Source organism: Mus pahari, chromosome X, assembly GCF_900095145.1.
Source record: "Mus pahari chromosome X, PAHARI_EIJ_v1.1, whole genome shotgun sequence".
NCBI classification, from domain to species: domain Eukaryota; kingdom Metazoa; phylum Chordata; class Mammalia; order Rodentia; family Muridae; genus Mus; species Mus pahari.
The window spans coordinates 60,440,094-60,460,023 of NC_034613.1; the positions used below are offsets into that span (position 1 = coordinate 60,440,094).

Here is a 19,930-nt window from a genome sequence, read left to right on the forward strand (position 1 = left end):
TCAAACTATTGACTGGCTGGAGAGATGCTTCAGCAGTTAAGAGCATTGCTCTTCTAGAGGACCTGGGTTTGATTTTCAGCTCCACATGGTAGCTCACAGCATTCATAACACTATTTCAGGAACTCTGATGCCATCTTTTGGTCTGTGAGGACTGTGAACATGTGGTACACAGACATAGACACAGACAAAAACCCATGGACATAAAAATTAAAAAAAAAACCTCTATTAATTGAATACTTACCTCTCTTGTTCTGAAGATATTTGCTGATTCAGTCTACCTTGAATTGAGCATTTAACAGTCTCCAAGACAAGGGAGAGATGCATCACACACCAAAATGGATGTGCCTGAAGAGTTTAATAGGAGACCTCAAAGGGAAATAACCTCCAGTTAAGAGTAAAACAGATGTAACCATGTCCTTTCCCAAGGTGACTACAGGGAAGATGATTGAGTCAATAGTTTAAAAACCCTCAACAAGGAAAAGCCAAGGTGGCTCCAAAGATGAATTGTAGCAAGCATTTAAAGAAGAGTTTATATCAATACTACTCAAAGTTTTTCAAACAATTGAGGAAAATGGAGTACTTTCAAACTGATCTTATGAATCCAGCATTACTATCCTGATACCTAAATCAGACAAAGACAATATAAGAAAAATTCAGACCAGTATTGATGATAGACACTGAAGCAAAAATGATAAATAAAATATAGGTTATCAACCAAATTCAACAATATATTAAAATGCTCACAACATGACAGATCAGGCATTCTTTTCAACATATGGAAATAAAGCAATTGAATAAATCCTAGTTACATAGTGACAAGCTGGATATGGTGATGTATGGCTATAATCCCAGGGATTGGTTAGTAGAGACAAGGAGATCAGAAGTTTAACGTAATTTTCAACTACACAGTATACTCAAAATCGGCCTAAGTTGTATGAGATCCACAAATACAGTACAAAAAAAAGACAAAACATATAATTTATTCCAATTTTTATATCAAATTTCAATCGAAATAAAAAGGTAATTTTTAAAAATTGAAGACCATACCATGATGAAAACATGCAAACCACACCACTGGAAGCTATTATGATAAAATAAAGCCCAAATCAACTGTTAAAGTCTGCAAGGTTTTCTTTAAAGGTCAACAAACGACAAGTGTTCCTCCTAGAAATTCAAACCAGAGCAATTATAAGGAAAGAAATAGGAGGCATGCAAACTGGAAAGAAAGAAGTAAAGTAATGCCTGTTTACAGGGACATGTCACCAATAACAAATCCTTAAGAGTCCCCCAATAAAATTGCTAGAACTAATACATAAATTCATCAAGGTAGCAGGTTACATGATTACCATATGCAATCCAGTTGGATTTTATACATTAATGAATCAACACATAAATTGTGAGAGATGAGTTAGCCTGTAGGTATTTACAGTAGCATTAAAATATTGATGTACCTTGAAGTGAAATCAAAATGTCTGTAAAATTTCATTTTGTAAAACTCTAAAATAAATGGAAAGATGCAGTCAAGGGTTAATAAGGACAATGCTGGGCTGGGGAATGTAGTTTAGTTGGAAGCGTGCTTACTTAACACGCATGAGAGTTCAATCCCCTGCATCATGAAAACTGAACATGGTAGTACACACATACTAGCTGTCAGGTGAAAATACGAGGATCAGAACTTATGCTTATTCTATGCTATATCAAGTTCAAGGATGCTGGGTTACATGGGATCCTGTATTAGTTTAAAGAAAATACAACTCACAACATTGTAACTACCTCTTTATGTTAATTGACAACTAGAGCTAATTTTTTTTAAAAAATGTTTTCCAACAAAACTCTGCAGAGATGTGTGCATGTGATGTTTGTCTTAAGTTTGATAAAATTATTGTAAATACATGAAATAGGAAGGATAAAGCATACTCAAGATACAATGGAAGAAGATAAGGGTGTTGGGAAATGCCTCCCTTAATATCTAAGGTAGTTTGAAACGCTAGCAACTAGGAGAGTGCAGTTTTAATACAGGAGTAGAAATCTGTCTAATAAAACAGACTAACATTCCCCAAAGCATACCTATGCATGTGGGCATTTGCTTTTTGACAGAGTTGACATTGCCAGTTGGGCAAGGATAGACTTTTCAACACCTGGTTCTGTGGCCAGGGCTTCTGAACACATAGATAAAAATGAAATTGGATTCTGGATTGGGACCCACACATGTATAAAGATCAAGCCTTAATAAATTAAAAAACTAAAGTGAGAAGAAAAATTGCAAAGTTTTTTTTATAATACTGATGAATATATTCATGACTTCAGGGTAGGGTAGAGTGTCTTAGAACAAGCCACAAAAGGCCTTACCCAAAACAGCTCAAGAATAAGCATTGGCAGCCAGCATGGAAAAAGAGGGCTTTCCTTGGCAACAAGGAAAACAACCGAATATATTTTTTTGTTATACATCCCCAATCAACCCCTAGTTAAGGGCAAGACCAAGGGGGAGTTTGAATGCACATCCAAGGTTTGCTCCCCTGTTGTAGAGGGAGGTCTTGTGCCACTTACCATCTGAGCACTGAAGCAGAGAAAACCAGACTAGGCTATGACTGCCTTCCAGGGCCAGCCTGGGGCCCTAGTCTTGGGGTCTTATTTGCCATCTCCAGAGGAGAGACATCATTCTGTTGACTGATCATCTTTCAGTTCAAATGTTTCCTCCCACACTGGCCAGAAGTCCACCTCTGTGGTCTAACCTGACAGGAAGGCCAGGCTAGGGAGGAATTGCAAGGACGTGCCTGGATTCTCCAGAACTGTGAGACACAGAGGATAAGGACACAGGGCAGACTCAGAAAGTGTTTTCCTTTGCATTCTGTTCCAAATGGGAGCTCAGGGCATGCTCAGGATCCTCAAAACAATTCTCTGCTCTTTTTAAGGCCCTGGGGCTTGAAGCTGCACTGAACTCAGCATGGAAAACAAATGAGGTCCTGGGGTCTTTGGAGCCAGGCTCCTGCGTGGTTGTTGCCTCTTCCAGAAAACATCTATAATTTTCTCTCCTGACTCTTCAGCTGAGTGAGGGATCCTGCTGGGATGCTTCACTTCAGTCTATCCTTTTGCTTCTTTAGCATTCCACATAGCCACATGTTCTCCCCTCTTCTTTCTCATCCTAACTTGATGCCTAGACGCACCTTCCTGGGATAGGCACGGAAGTAATAGGAGCCAGCCTTAGCCCTCTGTTTACAGAGCATAGCCATTTCAATGGAAGTAAAACATTTCAGACTGCCTGGTGCTTTTAGCTTACAAAGCTAACATTTCTGGAAAAGAGATGTTGAGATTCTGAAGACTCACCAGATCTTTCCGATGTAACAGGTAGGTAATACGAATTAGTTTTGAATATAAGCCTAAACTGAAGTATAGGAGAAGACACACTTCAAGATGCTGGGGTCAATTTTCAATTAAATTACTAAAAATATGAGGTCAATTGTTATATATTTAAGGATGGATCATGAATGTCTCCAACAACATAGTGGGGGCTGGTGAAAGTGAGTCACAAACATACTGAACCATTATCTCCAGGACACAGGGCAGCAAGGTGGCAAATGGAGAAAGAACAGAGTCACCCAATTCCAGTTCAATATTCCTTGCTCCATAGATCCTCTGGTAGAAAAACCTTTTAACCAGCCAGTGCCAGTTCTTTATATGGGACTCCTTTAGATCAGCCATAGGTTGCTATCATCATCAGAGTTGTGTAATAAAGTACAAGTTGCCTAGTTAAACATCAACTTCTGGAAACTAGATAAGTTGGAACAAATATGTCTAACTACAGTAGGAGATGCTCTTTCATTAAAATTTCACATGGATTGGGATCCAAATGGACCATTGTTGTTTGTTTGTTTGTTTACAAATCAGGATGGGCTTTCTAGCAGCACAGTGACCCTGGTCAAACCTCTAGCCTCTGGGCTCTGAAAGGGCCAGGGCTCCTGCCAACTATTGTGCTGAGACTTCATGGCCACAACTGAGATAGAATGGAGTTTGGTGTGAGGACTAACTGTACATACTGTAAGGAACTGGAAAACATGTATGAAGTCCCAGCAGGTCTGAACCTCTGAGCAATTGGTGACAGAGGCACTAACTGAAACACCTGGATTCCTTTACATGGCCAGTGTCTAGCTGTGCTGGAGAAAAGGACAGGGTTGTCCTAGTATGTACCTCTGGGCTACTTGCAGCAGACTCACCAGCTCCCTTAGGGAAATATGCAGGCTCTGTGGCCTCACAGGAGACTGACCTACTGAGTCAGAAGCCCTAAGGGCAGACCTGGTGTTTCCACCGTGTACTGGCTCTGGACATGTATGAGTCCTTGTGTCTAACCACGTCCTGTGTGTTCAGTAAGGTGAGTTGAAGAGACGTCCCACAGCAAACACTAGACAGCTTGTTTTATCAGGTTGTAAGGGTGATTAATAAAAAGGAGGGTCTTTAAATGCTTGGCTAGAATGAGAAACCAGGAAAATAGATACTGTTCATTAAGCTTTAATTAGTAGGTAAATTGTGCAGGGGGAAGAGAGTCCAAGTGTTACTACAAGTAATTAATGTGCTGCTGTTCTCTATAGCCAGCCTATGATTGGAGCCACCTAAGCTGCAGTCTTCACCAAGCACAGAGATCCTGGAAATGCTGGCTGCTAATTACTTTGTTGAATCTCCAACTGCTCTAAAAGAAATGGATGTATTCTGGTCTCTCTGATGACTCAAGCAGAGGGAGAAGATAGAGTAGTTCAAACCATGATGAATTAAGCCTCAAGGATTCAGAGAGGACAATCATTCTTTCTGTTCACTTAACGATTGTGAATACTGTCTCCAAGTTTGGAATGTAAATGTGACCAGACATTGTCTGATTACAAAATAGCCCACCCAGCTCCTGTTCCAAACTGCTCTTGAGGTTGCTGATGTCCTGACCTTGATGAATCTGAGGTCTCGGGACTTGATTCTTGCCTAAATCACTCCTCAGGTGTTTTGAGGCTCCAGCCTTAGCCATGTAGTGGTAGCCAAGCATCCCTCCTGAAACAGAGCTTCCTTAGGTTGGGCCAGTCCCCACACCCTGCTCCACAGGGTCCCCACTTTCTTCTGTCTGAGCTTATTGGCTAGCTGCGGACTATGGGTTTGACCATCTATATGCTTCTCAGATGGTGAGGACAGTGAGACACAAATCCCTGTGTAGAGCCACGTCCATCTGACACATTCATAGTAGCTGGGATGCTGTCACACCTGCATGAAATTGCACACAAAAGGCAAGAGATCTTGTAGCCTGAGCCAGCAGGGCACAGAGTCTCTGATCTCCTGAAAGAGCCTATCCTCCATGGAAGTGCAATAAAATACGATTTTTTATTTTTATTTTATTTATTTATTTATTTATTTTTGGTTTTTCGAGACAGGGTTTCTCTGTGTAGCTCTGGCTGTCCTGGAACTCACTCTGTAGACCAGGCTGGCCTCGAACTCAAAAATCCACCTGCCTCTGCCTCCCAAGTGCTGGGATTAAAGGCGTGCGCCACCACGCCTGACCTAAAATCCGATTTTAATAAAACATTTGGTTTCATCACCACTGTTGTAGCAACTAGTGCTCATTGTATGTGTACTCAGTTCTGATTAGTGGTCCAGGTGCTTGCCTGTGTTATCTCACTCTGAACTCATGAGACACTATGGGTATCTGCATTCTGCTGTGAGTTATAGATATAGAGACAACTAACTCGTCTGAGACCACTGGAACAGCTCACTTCAAATTATTGTTTTTTGAGTCCTGAACATGAAACTCAGGGCCTTCCATGTGTTAGCCAAGCACTCTATCACTGGGCATACCCCCAAACTCAAGTTTTCTTTTCCTTTAAAAATCAAGTGAAGTAGAGCCACCATCCATCAAATAACTATCCCCTTGGTGCTAAGATGGCGTGCACGCAGGTCCCCCATGGGTTTCTATGTGCCTTCCTATAAGGAGGTAGACATCTCAAAGGTGTGCAAATAACTAGAGAATGTCCTGTTTGTTTTCAGACTGAAAGACATTTGAACCATTATTGGAATTTCACTGAATTCTCATTTGCCAATTTTGCATATTAGATCCAATGGTGTTACAAGTCCTTTGCAAATGATTTGGAAATTTCAGATCACATTGTTCAGAAGAGGTTGGAGTGCCCAAGGCAGCCCTTTACAAACATGGGGGATAGTGGCAATGAGACTGAGGAGTCCTTTGCTTATTTATCTTAGCCTAGACCCTCTTGGGGCTAAAGCAGTGGTTACAGTTCCTCATGTTGTGGTGATCCCCAACCATAAAATTATTTTCATTACCACTTCATAACCATGTTTTTGCTACTATTATGAATCTTAATGTAAATATCTGACATGCAGGATATCTGATATCAAATCCCCAATAGGGTTTCAATGTACAGGTTGAAAACTACTGGGTTAAAAAGAATCCAGAGAAACACTTAGCATGGTACTAGAAAAGTGGAAAGAAATCAAGTGTCCGTCAGAGGCTGAAGAAGAAATAGTCATCCATACAATGGAGAGTGGAATGCTGTTTCCTGCTTCACCATCGATAGACTACAAAGGGTAGTTGGGGAATGAAGACAGAAACGACAAATATTGTGCGATTCTGTGTCTATGAAATGCTTAGATGGAAAAATCCATAAAGGCAGGAGAGATATGGAGTGAATTGGAAATTCAGGTGTGAGCATAGCTTGTAATCCTGGCACTCAAGGGTCTCAGGCAGGAGGACAGTGAATTTGAGGCCAGGACCCTGCCCCCCTAAAAAAGGAAAAAAAAAAAAAGAATGTGGATATGAGTATTATGGTATGTGAATTGTAGCTCAATAAAAACAAGTAAACAAAAAGCAAAAGAATGAAAATGAGAATGCAACATTTTTCTTATCAAATCCATTTCCCTTGGGAGTAAGGATCTGGGCTGAGCAGGGACTGAGCCTCGATCTTAGCCTAAGCTTCTCTAGTAGCATTGGCACAGCTGTGGGTAAGTGCTTTCATCACTCTAGATACTGTTTTTACTGTCTGTTGTTCTTGGAGAAAAATACATACCCAGAAAGTGTTAGAAATTAAAAATGCTTACTTAAAATTGCATTTACGACCTGGGAATATACCTGAGCAGTGAGTTTGGCCAGCGTGCTGGAAGTTCTAAGTTCAATTAGTACTAAAACAAGCAAACAAACAAGTTAACTAACCATAGGCAAGGCTTTTTTACAGTGCTTAAGTGAACAGAAATCCTGGAGGCTTGCTGAAATGCCATCTTCTGCCACAGTCAGCCCAGACCTGAGAAAGGTCACTTTTTCCTGGACAATTGACTCTGACATTCCCAGGAGAAGGTCCCATGTCCCCCCCTTTTGGGATTCTTTGTGTTAATAGTTTTTCAAGTCTCCGTGTTTCTGTCTACCCCCAGTTATAAAGACTTCTAAGCAGGCTTTACATACTTTTAAAAACGCCGTTAGAGTCTAAAAATCATACACTCTGCATGGTACCTCAGAAAGGAGTCACAATTTAAATGTCCCAAAGCCATTAAATATATTGTACATGAGATTTGTTCTACCACTGCAAACAGGCCCCCAGCTCTCTCCCTCCTGTGTTTATATGACAGCTTTGATAGCCATGCCTTTTTCTTACTACTGATGCGATCTGAGTCTGTATTTAGCTAGTTCATAAAGATAACAATTCAAGTAGAAACAATTCTTTCTCCCGCGATTATTAAAATATTTGTCTGTTGGTGTTGAAAAATCAAAGCACCAGGAAGTCATGGTCAAACAGTGTCCAAACAGTGGGCAAGGGCCTGGCTTGCTCTCCTGCTCACTCCTCAGTCTCTAAGACTTCCAGCTGGCTTTCAAGACTAGCTTCCAGCATCGGGGACTCAGGGACTGCCAGCTTCAGTGCTACTTCAACTCCATAATCCTCAGACTGGAGTATAATTGCCTGACAGCCTGCAACAACCTTCCAGAAGGAAGAGAGTAGTATCTGCAGCCCCTACATAGCTGCTTTCCATTTTTCTTCCATTCTATTCTGTTTAATGAATTCTAAATCCGCTCATGATCCCGCAAGTGAAAGGATCTGAATTATCGCAGAATCATATGTTATGTCGAGTCTAACGTCGATCCTACATAGCCTATGAAGTGGACAGGCGTTGAGTTGTTAATCTCTTACCCAGACACACAGTAGGGCACGGAGCACAGCAGTTCCTTTACGGAAAAGACTAAGTCTGGCACTGCCAGCGCACCGCGCTGGCCAGGCTGCAGCCAGCCGGGAAGCAAACAATGAAACGTGAAAAAGCTCCTGGAGGGAGGTGGTGATTTCGCCTGAGCCTGAGTCTTAGTATTCTCAGTAGTGAACCAGGGTGGGGATGGGGGTTTTCTTCTAGCTAGAAGACGCATTTTTTCTTTTGGGCATTTGAGCTAGACAAAGTGTAAGATTTTAATTACTTGCATTGCTTGTTTCTCCGTTGAATATCTTTAAATATGTTGAAATCTGGTGTGAAACTTGACCCACCCCGTAACCATCCCCAAGCCCGGCGTAAGGGGTTGAGATGTCCAGATGGATGCATTCCTGGCCCTAAGCCTCAAGGAGGTCAGAAAGCTGGTCTTCACAGCAAGTTCCAGGTGTTACCTCAGTTTTTTTTCCTTCAAGACTCCCTAACATGATCAATAACTTTTAGTGGTCAGCTGAAGTTCATTTCCTTGACTAGGTTTTTGGCATTCCAGTGTTCAAAAGGCGCTGTATCTGAACCTCAACATTCTGGTCCCCTTTGGCTGCTCATTGCAAGGTCTCACAGACGCCATGGGTACCTGGACTTGAGGAGGAGACCCGGGGTGTGAAAGTGCAGCCCGAAAAGGGAGGGACTGGAAAGAGAGTCCCCATCTACGAATGGAAAAGGCAGAGGGTCCAGCAAACCTTGGGTTGGGGGCTGCGAATGAGGCTGCAGCTTCTTTGCCTCAGGCCGGGTTCCCCTGCAACAGGTTTGCAGCTAGAGTGCAGCTGATCTGTCGCCTGTCCAACTGTCAGATGCCCCAATAGGAAGCAAGGAGCGTTGAGAAGGGGAGAGAAGAGAAGCCTGCCCAGTTCTCCCCGAGTTGCTTCAAAGAGCAGAAGCCCAAGAGAGAGGCTTCCTTGCCAGGTTTACGTGTATCCAAAGGAGGATTAGGTAACTGAAAGGGTAAGAGGTCCCGCTCCTGACCAACCTTCCTAAAACTGGGGTCTCAGCGGCTGGCCACTTTTCGCTCTCTCCTGTTCTGGAGGTGCAGACCTGGTCCCGGCTTCCAGAGTATAAAGCACATAGTACATTTCCCCATGGAGAGTTGCAAGTCCTGGGAGGACCAGGAGTCTATATGCTGAAGCATCCAAGGGAACAGACCCGCTCCTAGTGTTACTGGACCCGGAGTGGAACTGATTCCTTAGAGTGTAGGGACCCCAGTTTGCTCTGAGAGCCGAGAACAGTTGTCCTGCGTTTCTCACTAGGTATAGAAGGCTATGGACAGGCTAGAGCGTGGGGAATGGGATAAATCTACAAAGGAGTCTGTAGAGACAAGGATATGGGGGTCTTAAAGGGTTACTGGCAGCCCCCTCAACACCTTAGTGGGGGTGCAGACTTTGGGGCTGGCCGCTAGAGCTCCCCAAAGCATCTCATGAGCCCACTCTGTAAGCTACGTTTCTTTTTCAGGTATTTGTGTAGGAGAAAGAGAACTTGCTAGAAATGGATGCTTAGGGACTCTGAGCTAGTCACGAAGCAAAGGTTCCTGAGGGATTCAGAGGGGGCTGACTAGAGAGGAGGGGAAGCACAAACAAGGTAGTCAGAAGCAAGCTGACACCACGCTGCGGATTTGTCCAAGGCAAGGTGGTGACTAAGGGGAGGGGGAGTGTGGGGGTGGTCAAAGAGCTCTGATTGGTCAAGGGGAGTGGCTAGGGGTGCGGCTAGCCACCCCTCGAGGCTTTAAAAGCTCACCGGGGAGGGGCGGGGAGCTGTCATTTGCTCTCTTAGCCTCAGAGAGTGCGCCACGCTTTCCTGGAGCTCCCGAAGCTCCTGGTGACTGAGCAGGTATCAGCGGTTTGGACTCACTGAAGATCCTGAGCTTGCCTGGGAGGAATGGCCACGGTCCCCAGGAGCAACATGGGACCTACAAAGGCTGTTCCCACCCCATTCGGCTGCATTGGCTGTAAGCTGCCAAAGCCCGACTACCCTCCAGCTCTAATCATCTTCATGTTTTGCGCAATGGTCATCACCGTCGTCGCAGACCTGATCGGGAACTCCATGGTCATTTTGGCTGTGACCAAGAACAAGAAGCTCCGAAATTCTGGTAAGCTGCCCTTATTTTCCCTACCTCGTGAAGAGCAGGGTTGCAATCCCCTCTCCCAAATTCCTCCCAAGCCTGGGGGTCGGTGGGGGTGAAGTTATGCCGGGTTCCCCTAAACTTCGAGATTCACAGTGCTGGGAGAACTCAGGAAATTAGCGTGGGGCAGCTGAATGCAAAGCCCAGGTTAATAGGGTGCGTGTCAGCCCATTGACTTCTGTCCCGTCGGAGACCGGGCATGGAAGGAGTCACCACAGGAACAGAGAGTTTGGCTGCTGCCCTGGGACAGTCGGACGAACTGGACATCGGAGGGCGGCCCCGCAGCAGAGGCACTGCGGGCCGGCCGAACTGTGTCCAAGAGAGCAGCGCGGTTCCCACCCGCTTTGGGAAGTTAAGTTCCCGGGCGGCCACGGCGGCGCTCCTGGGAGCGCAACGCTGTGGCCGTCTCCAAGTGCCGCGGATCGCTGCTCGCCGCCGCCCCAGGACTTCCGGATCGCTCCCCGGCAGCGGAGTGTAGAACCCACGCCCGAGTGTCTAGCAGAGAGGTCTGAGCCTGCTGGAGCTGAGCTCTATCTGCCCGTCCCATGCGAGAGCGGCTGGAACCGACGAGCGGCGGGCTAAGATGCTGCAGGCGGTGGCGGCGGCGAAGGCGGCGGCATCGGACGCCCGAAGGTCTGTACTGGGGTGTCCGGAGGACTGGCGCAGGAGCTGAACGCGGTGGCGGGCGGGTGGAAGGAAAGGCAGAACCAGGTAGGAATGGTGCTGGGGACAGCAAGAGAGCTCCAGGGGAGGCAAGGGGCTCCAGCTGCCAAGCGCTAGGACTTGGAAACCGCAAGCCCTAGTCTCCAAGTACCTAGTCTCCAGCCTGGGCAGATCCAAGGGGAATAGCGCGGGAAGGAGCTAGGCACAGAGACTTGTACAGTGTTGGGCTGGGGAAGGGGAGTGTGTAGAAAGGGTTTTCAGGGTGGGCGGGAGAAGGCTGTGGACAAGGGGAGAAAGGGTGAAGTAGCCTCCAACTCCGCTCTCTGCCCCGGAGAGGGTAGGGTGATGGCGCCTTGGGTCTTCTTTTCCAAGATTTCAGTGGCTTGGGAGAATGTACAGATCTGGGAGGATTGAAAATAATGTAGCCTGGGGCTGGGGAATGAGCTGCTGTGCAATGTCCTAGTGAATTGCTCGGTGGGGACAAGTTTAAAAACTCAGCAACAGACTCAGTCCTTAAAATTTTTCTTTCACACTATGGTGAATGCTTCTGATTTCTTCCTTGTAACCCAGAGACCTGCAGCGGAGCCTTGGACCTTACCTTTCACTCTTGATAAGGTACCCAAGGGCAGATCCACGGAGCACAATTACCTGGGAAGCTCACTCTTTCTCCTTTCCTCTTCTTTCTTTTCTCTTTTCTTCTGAAGTGAAAATAAAAAGTTTCTGTGGTTGTTGTGGGTTTATTTTTAAGATGTGTGACCTTTCTTTCCTATTTTTCTTTAGGAAGTTCATTACTGTGAGGGAAAACACTGAAAAGAACCCCCTTTTGCCAAAAGCACGGAGGGCGAGTCTTGGTGCCCTTTTAGAAAGACCTCATTTTCTCCCAGCCAGGACAAAGTGCAGTATTTTGCCCAACCAAAGCTAATTAGCAAGGAGGTGTTTCCAAATAAGGAGGGCCTCTTTCATCTAGGTTTTGTAAAAGGTTTTCGTTTTCGTTTTTGTTTTTTTTAAATGTTGCTACTGTTCTTTGAATGGGACAGGGCAGGAGGCAGGGTTTCCTCACAGCTCCTGTCCTCTTCAGCCTGGCTCCTTTCCCCTGCTCTCCTTTTTTTGACCTCTGCTTTGATATAACAGGGTTTCTGCCCTTGATATAACAGGGTTTACTCTGAAGGTAGCTGGGGAGTGGTAAGTATTTCACCTGGTTGTCAGATATTAATGTTTAATTTCCTTGAACGAGTCCCCAAGACCTTCTCAGGATAGTGTCTTTTGGTAGGTCTTCCTTTTTAAGGAAGAATAATCATCATCATCATCATCATCATCATCGGTGTTAATTGTATTTCTGGACTCCATCTAGCTCCCTTTCCAACTCTCCCTTCGCCACCTCTTCCAGTGTGGAAAATGTGGCGCAGTTGTATTTCTCTGAAATGGCGTCAGCGAGACTCTGCCCCCCCCCCCCAGGTGTTTATGTGCTCTCACTTCTTTCTCAGAGCAAGGATGACACTGAAAACAAACAAACAAAACCAGTGGCAATCACAGGTATCCTAAACTTGCTTTGTATCAGAGTCACCTGGGACTTACTTGTAAATAAGAAAGAAGAGGAAAGAAAGAAAATTGTCATTCTTCAAAAGATTTCTAAATTATTGCCCATCCAGTTGGCTGTTTCCTCTACCTTTTTTGAAAGGTGGCTATTCAAGTATTAACCACTGATTTCTCTCTCTTCCTCTTTTTCTTCTCCTTATGTTTTCCAGGCAACATCTTTGTGGCCAGCCTCTCTGTAGCAGACATGCTGGTGGCCATCTACCCCTACCCTTTGATGCTGTATGCCATGTCAGTTGGGGGCTGGGATCTGAGTCAGCTCCAGTGCCAGATGGTCGGGTTGGTCACAGGACTCAGTGTAGTCGGTTCCATCTTCAACATTACTGCCATTGCCGTCAACCGTTACTGCTACATCTGCCATAGCCTCCAGTACAAGCGGATCTTCAGCCTGCGCAACACTTGCATCTATCTGGTTGTCACCTGGGTCATGACTGTCCTGGCTGTCCTGCCTAACATGTACATTGGCACCATTGAGTATGACCCTCGCACCTACACCTGCATCTTCAACTACGTGAACAATCCTGCCTTTACCGTGACCATTGTCTGCATCCACTTCGTCCTCCCTCTCATCATAGTTGGTTATTGCTACACGAAAATCTGGATCAAAGTGCTGGCAGCCCGTGACCCAGCTGGACAGAATCCTGACAACCAGTTTGCTGAGGTTCGAAATTTTCTAACCATGTTTGTGATCTTCCTCCTTTTTGCAGTGTGCTGGTGCCCTGTCAACGTGCTCACTGTGTTGGTGGCTGTCATTCCAAAGGAAATGGCAGGCAAGATCCCCAACTGGCTTTATCTTGCAGCCTACTGCATAGCCTACTTCAACAGCTGCCTCAACGCCATCATCTATGGTATCCTCAATGAGAGTTTCCGAAGAGAATACTGGACCATCTTCCATGCTATGCGGCACCCTATCCTGTTCATCTCTCACCTCATCAGCGATATTCGGGAGATTTGGGAGACCCGAGCTCTCACTCGTGCCCGTGTCCGTGCCCGTGATCAAGTCCTAGAGCAAGAGCGTGCTCGTGCTCGTGCCTGTGTCGCTGTGGAGGGGACCCCGAGGAATGTCCGGAATGTTCTACTGCCTGGTGATGCAGCAGCATCCCACTCTGATCGTGCCTCTGTCTGTCCCAAGCCCCAAACCAGGTCTACTTCTGTCTACCGCAAACCTGCCTCTATCCACCACAAGTCTATTTCTGGCCACCCCAAGTCGGCCTCTGTCTACCCTAAGTCAGCCTCCTCTGTCCATTGCAAGCCTGCCTCTGTCCATTTCAAACCCGCCTCTGTCTATTTCAAGGGAGACACTGTCCATTACAGGGCTGCTTCCAAACTTGTCACCAGTCACCGTATCTCTTCTGGCCCTTCCACCAGTCACCCTACATCCATGGCTGGCTCCATTAAATCTGGTACCAGCCACCCTGCCACCACCACTGTTGACTATCTGGAACCTGCCACCACCAGCCACTCTGTGCTCACTGCTGTTGACCTCCCTGAGGTCTCAGCCTCCCATTGCCTTGAGATGACCACCACTGGCCACCTCAGACCTGACATTCCTGCCTCCATCCTTCCTTCTGTACCCCTTGAGCTTGCTGCCACACCTCCTGATTCCACTGCAATCCCCATTGCCTCTGGTGATTACCGCAAGGTCGTGCTTATTGATGATGATTCTGATGATTCTGATTGTTCTGATGAGATGGCTGTGTGAAAAGTGTCTATTTCCCCTGCTTATGCAGTCCAGAGTGAGATACCTCCATTGCACGTACACACTGACTGACACACACAGACACGGACTGGACCCCCAGACACAGTGGAAGTTCCATTTACCTTTCAGACATATTCCTCTTTGGCGCCCTGTATTCTTGAAAGTGTGTGTATATTCTTGCTATCTTAGAGATCAAATTACCAAGTGTGATGTCTGTGGTTCTGAGGTCCTAAGCCTCGCTGTCCCCCTTTCCTGATTTTTCTCTGCCTCCTGCTTTCTTCTCCCATTCCCAGGGGTGGGTGAGGAGTGCATGCTCATTGGTCAAGGCTGTCTTGGTGGTTAGCTCTGTAATGTGACTGTGACCATGCAGCTTTATGTTGTGTGTAATCTGTGTTGTACCTTTAATGGCAGTCAGAAAAGAATTTATAATGAAATACAAACACTTGAAATTTGCTTTTCAAGATTCCGTGACAAAATACAACCCCCCTATTTGAAGAACAAAATTAGATAAGTTCTTATTAAAGTTCATTTTAATGCCTGTCAGATCAAGTGGCAAAAGGAATGATATGTCATACCAAGTTGATTCTATTTTGTGTAAATTTAAGCATTGGTGCTGATTTGTATATATTTGGCTGCAAAAGATGAGACATTTTTACCCTCTTTTTGGTCATTTGAGCTTTTCAAGTATTGACCAGCACATTCTTTTATTTCCACAGTAATTTCTTATGATTGGTAACCCCAAGTGTCAATTACAGTTATATTTACAATATTATAATTCATAATCACTCTTTTAATCACCATCAGTTTTTTACATCTTTTCATTCAGAAGGAATTCGAAGTAACCACTGATAGCTAGAAGCAAATGGAGTATTAAGATGCCTGTCTTTGTGATCTTCCTGGTTGGGGGCAGGAGACAAGAAGAGATGCTAGCACCAGTAAGTCCGATCAGTGACAGGATGTGAAGCACTTGGTCTCATGTCAACCCAGACAGTGATTTCCTTTAGAATTCAAGAACAAACTGCCATTTAAATGAAATTTCATTTGCTAATTCAAATTGACACTGCAATCAAAGTTTACTGTACAAAAGCTTCTAAGGAAAACCTGAAATGTATCATACTGCCTTAATTCTATTCTGCATTTGTGGTAGCAGTAAAATAAAAGTGGTTCTGTGGCTTTAGTTCTGTGACTTTTTCTACCTTTGGCTGCTTAGGGAGGGAAGGGTGTGTGGGGTCTCCCTGGAAGAGTGTTGGTCTGGGGACCAAGAAGACTTGGCTGCAAATTCCATCTGTCACAAGCCTGCAGCATCTGGGACCTCTCTCACCTCAGTTATTTTAATTAGCAAACCTTGGGGCATCAGGATTGGGGGGCACACTGGAGGAGGTGGAGGTAGGGAGGCACATGGACATTATAGTTTTCTTCTCATGGGCTGCTATTTCTCCCCATGGAAGGAGTAAAGCTAGCTCTCAATCGTGACCTAGAAGTGTGTGTGTGTGTGTGTGTGTGTGTGTGTGTGTGTGTGTGTGTGTGTGTGTGTGTGTGTGTGTGTGTAAGAGGTACTGCCGCTGCATGNTGTGTGTGTGTGTGTGTGTGTGTAAGAGGTACTGCCGCTGCATGAATGTGGATGCCAGAGGGTAACTTCTAATATGTGGGTTCTAGGGATCAAACTCAGGTCAACAAGCTTGGCAGCTGGTGCATTCTCTCTCTGAACCATATTACCAGACCAGCTTTGTTTTTTTTTTTTTTTTTTGTAAAGATATGCCCACTTAACACATGCACATATAATGGATATACAGAGTAGTGCACATTCATTTGGCCTATCCAGACTTTGGCAGGCTGGGCTCATCTTAGCTATCAATCCCCAACTTTTAGTGGACCTCGCTCCCCACTAGTCTGGCAGGATTGGGGGCTCTGTACCCCGTGTCCTCACCGACTGCAAAATTCCTGTCAAGTGTTTCCGGTTGTCTGAAATGGATGTTTACTTTACATATGTGCTTACAGACTGGCCTAGGGTCAGTCTTCAATCCTCCTACACATACCCCACCCCCATCTTGCCAAAGGAGATGGGAGCTATGAGAGACTGAGAAGAGTGTGCAAACTAAAGGTATGGTGGCTTGATGCGCCTAGCTGCTATCCTCCAGGCACTCACTAGGTGCCAGATTCCAAGAGGAAATGAAGGGGTAAATCCTTATTACAGCAAAGCTTCAAAGTTTGACCTCAAGTGACCAGCCTTAGCTTCAACTGGACTGATGGGGGTAGGAATTTGGAATCCCAGCTCAGCAGGCTGGCCTGTCCTTTGCATAATCACTCCTACAAAGCAAATCAGTACACAGCAAGCCCAAAATCCAAGAAGTATCCCTTCTTCCCTTCCTGTGTGCTCCGGAGTCCTGAACTCACCAGTCTGGCTTGCCACGCCCACCTGGCTCCTGCTAAGTGTAAAGCTGTTTCTCTTCTTTCAAATGCAAGGAGTTTCATTGTTTTGCTGGTACTGTGCATCTGCACGCTTTGCGATTCCCCAGCCTCCCTACCCCCAACATAGGGCCCCAAAGTGCTTCTCATCAAGGAATTCTTGCAAGCAGACATTTTTATTTATTTCCATTTTGTTTGAGACATCATCTCACTATGTGGCTGGACTATCTTTGAACTTGAGATCCCAGCTCCCTCACCTAAGCCTCCTTGAATACCAAGTGTAAGGGTTTTAGACACACATTACACTCAGCAGAAAGCATGCAACTTGTCCATACCAGATTTCCCCAGATGCTAATCTTTATGTTTGTAAAGAAAATATAATGTATATAATGTGTACTGTAAAGTGATATCTTGGCAAATTTTTCCTTAGTGTTCATGAGTGTAACAGCAACACTGGCCTTCTTATAGGCTCCTTTAACCCACTTTTGAGTAATTTACATTCGTGTTGTCTATTGCAGAATTTTATTTAAATGGAAACAATGTATTTGTCTGGCCTTTAGTGATAAAGTGTGATAACCTACACACAGCAGAATTTTAACCATTTTAGTTTACAGGTCAGCGACTTAACTGGATTCTGAGTATTGTTCAATGAGTGAAACTATTAATTTACATAAACTCTTCATCTTCCCAAGCTGAAACTCTGTGTCTATGGTCCAGCCCACTAGTTTGGCCTAGACTTCATATTAACAGAACACACAGGCTTCAGAACCTAATTTCCTAATATTGAACATGTTTTTGGAGAAACTAAGAAAAACTTAATAAAAGTTGTATGATAGTTGTATGATTGATATGTAAGGAGGATAAGAAAACACATCATGAAATGTTCAGCTTAACCTGAAGAAGGCAGGAAAAGGGTAGAAGAATCAGCACAAAAACATAGCACCATAACAAATATACTAGAATTGTAAAAATGGGTATGTAGAAGCACCAGACACTCTTGCTGCCTACCACAGCACCCAGGAGACTGGGGTAGTAGAATTGCTGCAAGTTCAAGGTTAGACTGGCCTATGAAGTGAGTTCCCAGGTAGCTTGAGCTACAATGTAAGAAGACTGTGTTTAAAATTTTAAAAAAGTCAACACAATGACAGACTAAGAAAACAAGAGTCACATATGTTCTCTATAAGAAACACATTAACATCATTTATAAAGACCCAGTCAGATTAGAAATAAAGGGGTTGAAAAAGACCCACCATGCAACTGAAAGAAAACTGCCGACACCTGTAACAGTTTCAGACAAGAAAAATCATTAGGTGTGAAGAACAGCATTGTATAATGGTATAATAACAGGAATAAATAATAATCCTTAAAATTGATGCTTCAAAAAGCACACTGTCAAAATATGTGAATTAAAAACTGACTGGGAGAATTGCAAGGAGGAACCAAATTCAAAAAATATAATTGATGACTTCAACAGCCCTGTATCAGTAACTGACAGATTCATCAACTGAGAGATCAGATCTGTCAGGATGTGGTGGAAATGAGCAGTGCTGTCAATCAAGTGTATTTAACTGGCACTTCTGTAGTACTTCCTTCAATGAAGGCAGAATACATCCTTCGGAAGCTCATGTGTCAGATAAACTATTATGTTCTTGGTGAAGAAAATATACCTTAATGAGTTTGAAGGAAAACAAATCATAGATAAGTATCATCTGAAATCATGATGAAGTTACAGTAGAAATCAATAACAGAAAGATAGACAAAAAGCCCAAAACTACCTGGAGATTAAGCAATGTCAAAATAATTCACAAAAAAGTCTTTTTTCTTTTCTTTTCTTTTCTTTTCTTTTCTTTTCTTTTCTTTTCTTTTCTTTTCTTTTCTTTTCTTTCTTTCTTTTCTTTCTNTCTCTCTCTCTCTCTCTTTCTTTCTTTCTTTCTTTCTTTCTTTCTTTCTTTCTTTCTTTCTTTCTTTCTTTCTTTCTTTCTTTTCTGAGACAGAGTTTCTGGATTTCCTGGATTATGATTTGTAGACCAGGCAGCCCTTAAACTCAGAGCTCCACCTGTCTCTGCCTTGCTACTGCTGGGATTGAAGGTGTGCGCCACCAACAACCAGCATCAAACAAAAAAAGTCTTAATAGATATTTTAAGATATTTTGAAATATATGAAAAAATGCAAATACAACTGCAAAAGTTTGGAAGTACAGTGAAAAGCATACTTACAAAGAACTTTTCGGGTTTGCATATGTCTATTATGAAATGAAATCCGAGAAAGTTTCATAAGCCTAAAGTAGGCAGATAAAAGAGTAGAAATAAAGTACAAATAAGTCTCATAGATAACCAGAAAGTGGGATATCAATTAAAATAAGTGTAGTCAACAGAGAGTTTTTAAGAAGTACAAGCATGAGACTTGTCAAAGCTTCTAAAAAGTAAAGGATTCTGCTCAGCTCAGTGGATTTCATGGTTACTTTTGCTTGTCTAATTGGCACGCTCCAGAGTCATTTAAGAGAAAAGCTTTAGGACATACCTGGGAGAGCTTATCCAGGTGAGGTTCATCCCTGGCAAGCCTGCCTGTGAGTGATTATTTAGAGAATGCTAACTGCGGTGTGCTTTTAGGCTGAATGAAATGGAGAAAGCAAGCTGAGTACCAACCAGCATTCCTCTCTAATTCCCCAGAGCACTAGCTGTGAACTCTTGCTGCATCTCCAGGAAAACGGTGTAACTCTGTAGCAGGCAGAAGGACAAAAACCCAAATGGCAGAAAAATGTATTTTTTAAAAATGAGGGCTATTATCTTGTTCCCAAAGAGGTACATTTCTGGCCCAATCCTGTCTTTTTTTAAAAAATTAATTTTTTTATTGAAAATAGTTTTTTTGCATAGAATAGATTCTGATTCCTTCCAGATCCCCCTACTTCTACCAAATCCACATTTCTTCTTGTTCTCTTTCATTAGAAAACAAACAGGCATCTTAAAAATGATAAAATACAGCCTTATTTATAATAGCCAGAAGCTGGAAAGAACCCAGATGTCCCTCAATAGAGGAATGGATACAGAAAATGTGGTACATTTGCACAATGGTGTACTACTCAGCTATTAAAAACAATGACTTTATGAAATTCTTGGGCAAATGGATGTATCTGGAGGATATCATCCTTAGTGAGGTAAGCCAATCACAAAAGAAATCACTAGATATGCACTCACTGATAAGCGGATATTAGCCCAGAAACTTAGAATACCCAA

General features: G+C 44.0%; 1 protein-coding gene across 2 annotated transcripts; it reads left to right on the forward strand.

Annotated features, from left to right (window-relative positions):
- Positions 1–10,067: 10,067 nt before the first annotated feature.
- On the forward strand, positions 10,068–14,380 carry Gpr50 (G protein-coupled receptor 50). 2 transcript variants are annotated; one of them, XM_021188486.1, is made up of 3 exons: positions 10,071–10,303; positions 12,745–13,253; positions 13,393–14,380. In XM_021188486.1, exons 1-3 carry the CDS (start codon positions 10,093–10,095, stop codon positions 13,402–13,404), a joined length of 732 nt encoding a protein of 243 aa, XP_021044145.1. In that variant the 5' UTR covers positions 10,071–10,092; the 3' UTR covers positions 13,405–14,380. The 2 variants fall into 2 exon arrangements, with proteins under 2 accessions (XP_021044144.1, XP_021044145.1); XM_021188485.1 differs by having other exon boundaries at positions 10,068–10,303; positions 12,745–14,380.
- The last annotated feature ends 5,550 nt before the right edge of the window (positions 14,381–19,930 follow it).

Bases quoted from the DNA above. Each gene is read 5' to 3' on its own strand.
- Gpr50 (XM_021188485.1), top strand. From the start codon at position 10,093: ATGGCCACGGTCCCCAGGAGCAACATGGGACCTACAAAGGCTGTTCCC. The intron at 10,304-12,744 runs GTAAGCTGCCCT...TATGTTTTCCAG, and splicing joins CAAGAAGCTCCGAAATTCTG to GCAACATCTTTGTGGCCAGC.